Genomic DNA, 10,286 nt, shown 5'->3' on the forward strand with positions numbered 1-10,286 from the left:
CAGATATGTAGCCCTGTGCTGAGCATACAAACACATCCACTGAGTGCTACAGAGGTGCCTTCCACAAACCACAAAAACAAAGACATTGACAGAAAGAGAGTTTCCTCTGACAACACAAACATGTTCAGGGACAGCAAGAGAGCTGCCTTGCATTGATCATAGAAACACATTAACAGCAAGACAACTGCCTTCTACTGACATTAGAAACACAAGAGAGATGTCTCTCACTAACCCAATAAACACACACTGACCGGAAGAGAGGTGCCTCTCACTAACCCAATAAACACATACACAGATAGCAAGAGAAGGCCCTCACATTAACCACAGAGACACATACACAGACAGCTAGAGAGGGGCCGCTCGCTGACCACAGAGCCATTAACAATTACAGCAAGAAGGTGTCTCTCATTAACCATGGAGACGCATACACAGAGAGCAAGAGAGGACCCTCTCGCTGACCACAGAGGCACAAACAATGACCGCAAGAGGGGTGCCTCTCAATGACCACAGAGCCATAAACAATTACAGCAAGAAGGTGTATCTCACTAACCATGGAGACACATACACAGAGAGCAAGAGAGGTGCCTCTCGCTGACCACAGACCCATATACAATGACAGTGAGAGGTGCCTCTCACTGACTCTAGAAACAAATTCACTGACAGCAAGAGAGGACTCAGTCATTAACCATAGAGACACATACACAGACAGCTAGAGAGGGGCCTCTCGCTAGCCACAGAGGCATAAACAATGACCGCAAGAGAGGTGCCTCTCAATGACCAGAGACATACAGAGCGAGAGGTGCCTTCCAGTGACCAGAGACATGCATAAGCAGACAGAGAGGTGTCTCCAACTGACCAGACATGCATACACAGACAGGGAGAGAGGAGTCTCCCACTGTCCAGACATGCAAAAACATAAAGAGAGAGAGGTGCCTCCCACTGAAGAGACATGCATACACAGACAGAGAGAGAGAGGTGCCTTCCAGTGACCAAAGACATGCATCACAGAGAGAGAGGTGCCTTCCACTGACCAGAGACATGCATAAACATTCAGCGAGAGGGGACTTCTAGTGACCAGAGACAAGCATACAGAGAGAGAGAGAGAGGTGTTGATACTGACCAGAGACATGCATACACAGAGAGAGAGATGTGCCTCCCACTGACGAGACATGCATACACATACAATAACAGCAAGAGAAGTACCTGTCATTTACCATAGAGATACATACACAGACAGCAAGAGAGGTGCCTCTCGCTGACCACAAATCCATAAACAATGACAGCGAGAGGTGCCTCTCACTGACTCTAGAAACAAATTCACTGACAGCAAGAGAGGACTCAGTCATTAACCATAGAGACACAAACACAGACAGCAAGAGAGGGGCCTCTCGATAACCACAGAGGCATAAACAATGACCGCAAGAGAGGTGCCTCTCAATGATTAGAGACATACATACACAGAGAGAGAGAAAGAGGTGCCTTAAACTGACCAGAGACATGCATACACAGAGAGGTGCCTTCCAGGGACCAGACATGCATACAGAAAGAGAGAGGTGTCTCCCACTGACCAGAGAGATGCATACACATACAGAGAGAGGGGACTCCCACTGACCAGAGACATGCATAAACATACAGAGAGAGAGGTGCCTCCCACTGACCAGAGAGATGCATAAACATACAGAGAGAGAGGTGCCTCCCACTGACCAGAGAGATGCATAAACATACAGAGAGAGAGGTGCCTCCCACTGACCAGAGAGATGCATACACATACAGAGAGAGAGGGGCCTCCCACTGACCAGAGACATGCATACACATACAGAGAGAGAGGGGACTCCTACTGACTAGAGACATGCATAGACAGAGAGGTGCCTCGCACTGACCACAGACGTACGTATACAGAGAGAGGTGCCTCCCACTGACCAGAGACATGCATACACATACAGAGAGAGAGAGGGGCCTCCCACTGACCAGAGACACGCATACACATACAGAGAGAGAGAGGTGCCTCCCACTGAAGAGACATGCATACACATACAGAGAGAGAGAGGGGCCTCCCACTGACCAGAGACATGCATACACAGACAGAGAGAGAGGGGGCTCCTACTGACTAGAGACATGCATACACAGAGAGGTGCCCCACACTGACGTGCGTACACAGAAAGAGAGGTGCCACCCACTGACAAGAGACATGCACACACAGACAGGGAGAGGTGACTCCCACTGACCAGAGACATGCAGACACATACATAGAGAGAGGGGGCTCCTACTGACTAGAGGCATGCATACACAGAGAGAGCGGGGCCTCTCACTGACCAGAGACATGCATACACAGAGAGAGTGGGGACTCTCACTGACCAGAGACATGTATACCTACAGAGAGAGGGGCCTCTCACTGACCAGACACGTGCATACACATACATAGAGAGAGGGGGCTCCTACTGACTGGAGACATGCATACACAGACAGAGAGGTGCCTCGCACTGACCACAGATGTGCGTACACAGAAAGAGAGGTGCCACCCACTGACCAGAGACATGCACACACAGAGAGAGCGGGGCCTCTCACTGACCAGAGACATGCATACACAGAGAGAGAGAGGTGCCTCCCACTGGCCAGAGACATGCACACACAGACAGGGAGAGGTGACTCCCACTGACCAGTGACCTGCATACACATACATAGAGAGAGGGGGCTCCTACTGACTAGAGACATGCATACACAGAGAGAGTGGGGCCTCTCACTGACCAGAGACATGCATACACAGAGAGAGCGGGCCTCCCACTGACCAGAGACATGCATAGACAGAGAGAGTGGGGCATCTCACTGACCAGAGACATGCATACACAGAGAGAGCGGGCCTCCCACTGACCAGAGACATGCATACACAGAGAGAGAGGTGCCTCCCACTGGCCAGAGACATGCACACACAGACAGGGAGAGGTGACTCCCACTGACCAGAGACATGCATACACATACATAGAGAGAGGGGCTCCCACTGACCAGAGACATGCATACACATACATAGAGAGAGGGGGCTCCTACTGACTAGAGACATGCATACACAGACAGAGAGGTGCCTCGCACTGACCACAGATGTGCGTACACAGAAAGAGAGGTGCCACCCACTGACCAGAGACATGCATACACAGAGAGAGCGGGCCTCTCACTGACCAGAGACATGTATACACAGAGAGAGAGAGGTGCCTCCCACTGGCCAGAGACATGCACACACAGACAGGGAGAGGTGACTCCCACTGACCAGTGACATGCATACACATACATAGAGAGAGGGGCTCCTACTGACCAGAGACATGCATACACAGAGAGAGCGGGCCTCTCACTGACCAGAGACATGTATACACAGAGAGAGAGAGGTGCCTCCCACTGGCCAGAGACATGCATACATACAGAGAGAGGTGCCTCCCACTGGCCAGAGACATGCACACACAGAGAGAGCGGGCCTCTCACTGACCAGAGACATGCACACACAGACAGGGAGAGGTGACTCCCACTGACCAGTGACATGCATACACATACATAGAGAGAGGGGCTCACACTGACCAGAGACATGCATACACATACATAGAGAGAGGGGCTCCTACTGACTAGAGACATGCATACACAGACAGAGAGGTGCCTCGCACTGACCACAGATGTGCGTACACAGAAAGAGAGGTGCCACCCACTGACCAGAGACATGCATACACAGAGAGAGCGGGCCTCTCACTGACCAGAGACATGTATACACAGAGAGAGAGAGAGAGAGGTGCCTCCCACTGGCCAGAGACATGCACACACAGACAGGGAGAGGTGACTCCCACTGACCAGTGACATGCATACACATACATAGAGAGAGGGGCTCCTACTGACCAGAGACATGCATACACAGAGAGAGCGGGCCTCTCACTGACCAGAGACATGTATACACAGAGAGAGAGAGGTGCCTCCCACTGGCCAGAGACATGCATACATACAGAGAGAGGTGCCTCCCACTGGCCAGAGACATGCACACACAGAGAGAGCGGGCCTCTCGCTGACCAGAGACATGCACACACAGACAGGGAGAGGTGACTCCCACTGACCAGTGACATGCATACACATACATAGAGAGAGGGGCTCCTACTGACAGGAGACATGCATACACAGACAGAGAAGTGCCTTCCCACTGACCAGAGACTTGCACACACAGACAGGGAGAGGTGACTCCCACTGACCAGTGACATGCATACACATACATAGAGTGAGGGGCTCCTACTGACAGGAGACATGCATACACAGACAGAGAAGTGCCTTCCCATTGACCAGAGACATGCAGACAGAGATGGAGGTGTCTCCCACTGACCAGCGACATGCATACACATACAGAGAGAGGTGTCTTCCACTGACCAGAGACATGCATACACAGACAGAGAGAGAGGGTCCTGCCACTGACCAGAGATATGCATACACACAGAGAGGGGGGCTTCCCACTCACCAGAGACATGTATATACATACATAAAGAGAGGTGCCTCTCACTGAAGAGACATGCATACACACAGAGAAATGTGTCTCCCACTGACCAGAGACATGGATACACAGACAGAGGTGCCTCCCACTGATCGAAGACATGCAAACACACAGACAGAGGTGCCTCCGACTGATCGTTGACATGCATACACAGACAGAGAGATGTGTCTCCCACTGACCAGACATGCATACAGAGAGAGAGAGAGAGAGAGAGAGAGAGAGAGAGAGAGAGAGAGAGAGGGGTGCCTCCCAGTGACGACAGACATGCATACACAGACAGTGAGGTGTTTACCACTGATCAGAGACATACATACACAGAGAGAGAGAAAGAGAGAGAGAGAGAGAGAGAGAGAGAGAGAGAGAGAGAGAGAGATAGGGGCCTCCCACTGACCAGAGACATAGAGAGAGAGAGAGAGAGAGAGAGAGAGAGAGAGAGAGAGAGAGAGGGGGGGGGGCATCCCAGTGACCAGAGACATGCATACACATACAGAGCGGTGTCTCCCACTGGCCAGAGACATGCATGCACAGACAGAGGTGCCTACCACCGCTCACAAAACATACACTGACAGCAACAAAACTGTCTCTCACTGACCACCAAAGCATGTGCCTGACAGACAGCGAAGAAAGGACTGTAAGTGACTGTGCAAGCCTGTGCACGTGATGCCGCTGCTGTGGAAGGTGGGCACTCACCTCTGCCTGCCAGACAGGTGAGGAGCCAGACGGCACCGAAGTAGGTGAGCATGTTGGGGGTGGCACCTGCGGTGGGGGTCCGTGACCCTGAATTCTTCCCCAGCCTTCACATGCGCAGACTGACGCCTCCCGGCGAGGATGAGGCGCTTTATATCCCGGACGCTAGTCACGAGGCGTGGTCCTTTTCTTGCCAAAATAAAAATACAAGCGTTTATTTTTTGTTTAACTTTTGGAGAAGACGCGTGACGAGGGAGGCCTTCCTGTCCCCAGTCGGTGGTTCTGCGCCGATGTGCGTCGTCCCCAGGAGGCAGTCGGCAGCTTAACACAAGTTCTCAGACTGCTCTTATGCACAAAAAGTGTCGGCGCCCTGACTTTCTGGTCCGTCCAGATCACCTGAGAGGCGTCACGCCAGGCGCCTGCTTCCTTCCTGGTGTCACGCCGCCCTCACCCCTCTCAGTCACTCCATAATTGCGCGGCTGGGCTGCCCCTTTTAACCTTTTTAGGTAACACTGCACCGTCACCGCTTGCAAAGCCTGACCAGCGAGGAGAGGGCTGAGGCGTGTGGGGCTGGCCCTGAGCCAAGGATCCCCCAGGGGTGGGTGGTGCAGACCCGGCACCGGTGGCTGCCACGTGCCACGACCCCTCCTTACCTGCAAGGGGTGGGACGGGGCAGGGTGTGGCGGAACACAGGTATCTGAGAGCCTCCGACAGTTACATGCGTCCCACGCTGTGTTGACATTCACAACACTGGGAGCGCGTCACGGCTCATCTTACAGCGCCACGGGCGTTCTTCGGCGACTCGCAGCGCTCCCTGCTCTGCACGCCTCTGGCCAGCTGTCCTCACGTGGGACTGTTTGCTATTTTAAGCAGAAATCCTGAGATCAGTAACAGATGGGTGACGGGCTGTTTTGGGCATTTTTGGCAGGACTGCATTGGTTCCGCAGTCCCGCCCTGTGCAGAACAGTTGATTGTAGGGTAGAGTTTTAATGGTTTTTTTTTACCAGTGGTGTCCAAGACTCAAAGATGTGCTACTGCGAGGCAACTGCTCCTCGGACGGAGCGCTCCGTTTATAGCACTTGCCCCCTCAGGGTACTGCGGGCAGCAGCTAAGACTAGCCCCAGCACGTGGAGGGGGGTAGAAACAAAGAATTCCGATAACACAGTACTTCCCACTTACACTTTGAACATCCAGCAAGAAATGTGCTTTATGGAAAAGGTAAATACTTTAATAACAGGAAAGCCAAATACCATACACCTAAAACAAAGAAAAACAGACACTCCAGTCCTTGCACCTTCCGGGGCAGAGACCAAGACCCCAGCACTTTTATAGAGCTCCCTGCTGTTAGAATTTAGCTCAGCATTTAGTTTAGCATAAAGGCCTTGGGTTAAGAGTTTGGCTGACAGGGTACTCCGCCGTAACGCCAAGGACCTCAGTTATGGGGGACCTAGTACTTGGAGGGACAGCCAGGAGGCATTCCCCACTAATGTACAGGTTAAAAGGTCCCTGGCTGGCAACACTGCCACCACAGTACCACAACCTACACTTGTTCGGGGAAGAGAGCGAAGGAGCAAATCATAACCAGAGGATGCAATATCAACAGGCAAAGCATCCCTTTTCACAGATTAAATCCATTGAATTTCCTGCCAAATGTTTCTTTTTTGGCTACTAATATGATTTGACTCCCCAGGAATGCGTGAAGTGAGCCGAGCCCGCAGTGTCTGGAGAAGCAGACACATGTACGCCTGGGCTTGGGTCGATGCACACGGCATAAAAACAGCTCTTTCCTGTCCCGGGCATGCTCCTGTAATTTAGTGTCTTTTGAGACACCACAGGAAGTTCTCGCTTTCTATAAGCATTTTAGTGCTTAATTTGAACCAGTGGGCACCACTGGCCTTCATTTCTAAGAACCAGCAATTGTTTTTCAAACATTTTCCTAAAGGAAAAGATGGAAAACACATAAACAGGAAAGAAGGAGGTAGGAACAGACAAAAACAAGAGGAGGTGTGGGGGGGGGGGGGGGGAGAAAGACTCTGCAAGAGTGAGATGAATGGGCAGGGAGGGTCGCAGTGGATCAAAGAGGCCTGAGGTGGATTCAGGACTACGCAGCCTTGGTGCTCAGAGCGCTGACATTTAACAGCGCTGGCCGCGGGCTTCTCAGCAGGACTTTGGGCACCGCCACTCATTCCTTGACAAATTAAGCATTGGCACTACTGCCCAGAACTGTGACTGAGCACATTCAAGACATTTCAAGGGACTGAAGGATAGCCCTACACGTGAAATGTTTAAGGACTAACTATCTTTACAGTAGACTGATATTGAATTTGTTTATTGCACAGTTAATAAAAACTCACAAAATTACACAAAGATAAAAAGTCTTTTGACTGTATAAAACTTTCCAGACAAAAAGATATTGCACATTAGTAAAATCTCAAGGAGTCTATAATCAATTAGTAGGACTTCCTGTTGATCACGGCTATTATTATTTGTAGTTCTTGTAGTTATAAGGCTGTTGCAGGGATCTCTGTTCCCCTGGTGTGTTTAGTTTTCGCTCAGCAGTCTTAAAAGTTTTTGTAAGGGCCGTTTAGGAAGGCTAGTATTCTCCTGGTGCGGTTGGTTTTTCGCGTCCTTGTGTTATTTCATTTAATTTTTTGGCCACTATTTCAAAGTATTTAACTGTTCTACAGTTCAACTGAGTCTCATTGGGGTTAAAGCAAGGCATCACTGCTTGCCTGCATGATCTTACACCCTTCTGGTTCCATAGGGGCGGGAGCATGGTCGCCTTACTTCCACAAGAGCTTTACAGATACAAGTAATATGTATAAGATCCTCCTACGCAGATTGACAAAGGCGACATGCGTTTGACGGATCAGGCCTTTTCCAAGGTGCCAGGTGACGTGCTATGGGTATGTTGCCTAAGCGCAAGTTTAGGAACATGTTTTTTGTTTTTTGTGTGAGGCCCCTTGATAGATATTCTTGTGGCTTTATGGCTCCATACCCTTCAAGCACTACCCATCCGTGCGCTCTCCTGGTCAGGAGGTTACAACAGCTGGCTCTATCCTCGAGTGAGGAGACCAGTTTAATGACCTTTGTCACTGCTTTCTTAAAGGTCCCAGAATCCGTTCTTGTATCCCAGAGCATATTTAGTCCTAGGCTCTCCAAAGAGTTTGTTAGGTAGGCCCTTGCTGGTGAGATTTCTTTGGCGTGAAGCTCAGTCCATAAATTAGCGTTTAACGATCCTTGCACCGAGTCTTTGATTTTGCGCCAGCTTTTTATGTATTGACCTTTCCTCTCCACAGATTGTTTCAATGGACCAAATTCAAGACGAATTTGAGCAGGCAAGGAGTTTTTTGGGAGATGGAAGATTGCCCTGTATGCACGGCTGACAGTATTGTCCAGGGTGCTTGCATCATTGCCCCGCATTGATTCGCTGCCGTGGGAGAGCATTGGCAGTAGGCGAGCTTTAATTACCTGTAGAAATGGTGCTAATGTCCTGTCCGGGAGGACTTTCTGCAGGGGCCTTATTGATAGTTGAAAGGTCATGCCCTTCCTGCGGATGGCCTCTAGTTGTTGTTTGAAGGAGCCGTTGCCCTCTATTATGACCCCTAGATATTTATATGAGGCTACCAGTTTTAGTCTTCGTTTATCCAGGTACCATGCGGGCTTCTGTTTTTTTGTTGTAGTTCATTGGCATGACTTTGGTTTTGTCCAGGTTGATTGTTAAGGAATTTGCTTTGGAAAATGTACTGGTTTTGTCTAGAAGGTTTTGGAGGCCAATAGGAAACCGGCTGATGAGGACCAGATCGTCTGCGTACAGCAGATTTGAGAGCGTGATGTTTCCTAGCCGAGGTGCGTGTGATGTTACTGTTTCTAACTCTTCGGGAAGATCCGCGAGGAAGAGGTTGAACAATGTTGGCGCTAAGACGCAGCCCTGTTTTAAGCCTTTACTGGTCTTTATTTTCCTTGATAGATGTGTGCCAGATCCCCATCCCAGTTTTATTTGGACCATGTATCAGTATGCAACATTTTCAGCTGCTGTAGTAGGGGGCCGGGGATTCCCCATGAGCTCAGCTTCCGCCATAGTTTGTGTCGGTCTACATGGTCGAATGCGGTGCTGTAATCGATGAAACACACGAACAGAGAGCTTTTTGAAGTTTTTGCTGCGTCGGACAGTAGAGTTAGTGCCATGATGTTGGTTAGGGTTCCCTGGCCCGTCCGAAAGCCCGTCTGAGTTGCTGGGATGATGTTCCTTTTTGTTGCCCATGCTATTAGATCCTTCAAAATGAGGCTTGCTTAGTACTTCGCCTCTACGTCTTTCAGGGCAATCAGCCGATAGCTGCTTGGGTCGTTCCTTGCGCCTTTTTTATAGATTGGGCTTATTATCAAACCGCTCCAAGATGCTGGTATTTTTCCTGAATCCCTTACTTCGTAAAATGTTGGGATCAATATGGTGCACCAAAAGGCTGGATCCTGTTTACATAATATCGGAGGGATTCCCGTTTGGTCCTGGCGCCCCCTCTAGTTTTCCCTTTGAGATTTGTTTAAAGATCGTGTCTGTTGTTTCCTGAGCCGATAGTCCGGGTTCTATTTTGCTAGGGACGACTATCTGGGGGCTAGCTTCGTTCTCTGCTAGAATGCGGGGCCCAGTGATTTTCTTGTTTAGCGCTTGATTTGCTTTTTTGGCGGGTGTGTCATTTTTTCACAGTTGGTGGTAAGCTCCCTCTTCCAAGTTTGTCCCTCCGGCTTTCTTCTTTACGAGGTCAATTGTATTAAAAAGAGTTGTTAAATAGTTGGCCCAGTCTAATTCCGCTATTTCAGAAGAGATACCTCTGTGGTCTGGCTGTTGGAGCCTGTGGATCATCTTCCAAAAGCTAGAGCTATTTTTCTGTTTCGAGTTATGTAGAATTTTTGCCCATAGTTCTTCGTTCAGTTCCCGTTTCCTTTGCCAAGTTTTCTTTTGTAGCAACGCCTTTAAGTTACGTAAATGTAGTTGAGTTTCCGGATTGTTTGGATCTTGCCAGAGCTGTTTGAGGGTCTTTTTTATTTTGAGCTTGATATTTTTTGTTTCTGCTGTTGTTACTTTGCCAAGCAT

The 10,286-nt window shown here is 49.9% G+C and overlaps 1 protein-coding gene across 1 annotated transcript in view; it reads right to left on the reverse strand.

Annotated features, from left to right (window-relative positions):
- Positions 1 to 5,626, reverse strand: part of LOC147700992 (phospholipase A2 inhibitor and Ly6/PLAUR domain-containing protein-like) — a 233,205-nt gene extending 227,579 nt beyond the window's left edge. The window contains exon 1 of the mRNA XM_086929815.1: positions 5,198 to 5,626. Within this exon, the coding sequence (XP_086785941.1) occupies positions 5,198 to 5,249 (52 nt within the window). The 5' untranslated portion in view covers positions 5,250 to 5,626. The remainder of the gene's footprint in view (positions 1 to 5,197) is intronic.
- Positions 5,627 to 10,286: the final 4,660 nt, after the last annotated feature.

Source organism: Lissotriton vulgaris, chromosome 7, assembly GCF_964263255.1.
Source record: "Lissotriton vulgaris chromosome 7, aLisVul1.2, whole genome shotgun sequence".
NCBI classification, from domain to species: domain Eukaryota; kingdom Metazoa; phylum Chordata; class Amphibia; order Caudata; family Salamandridae; genus Lissotriton; species Lissotriton vulgaris.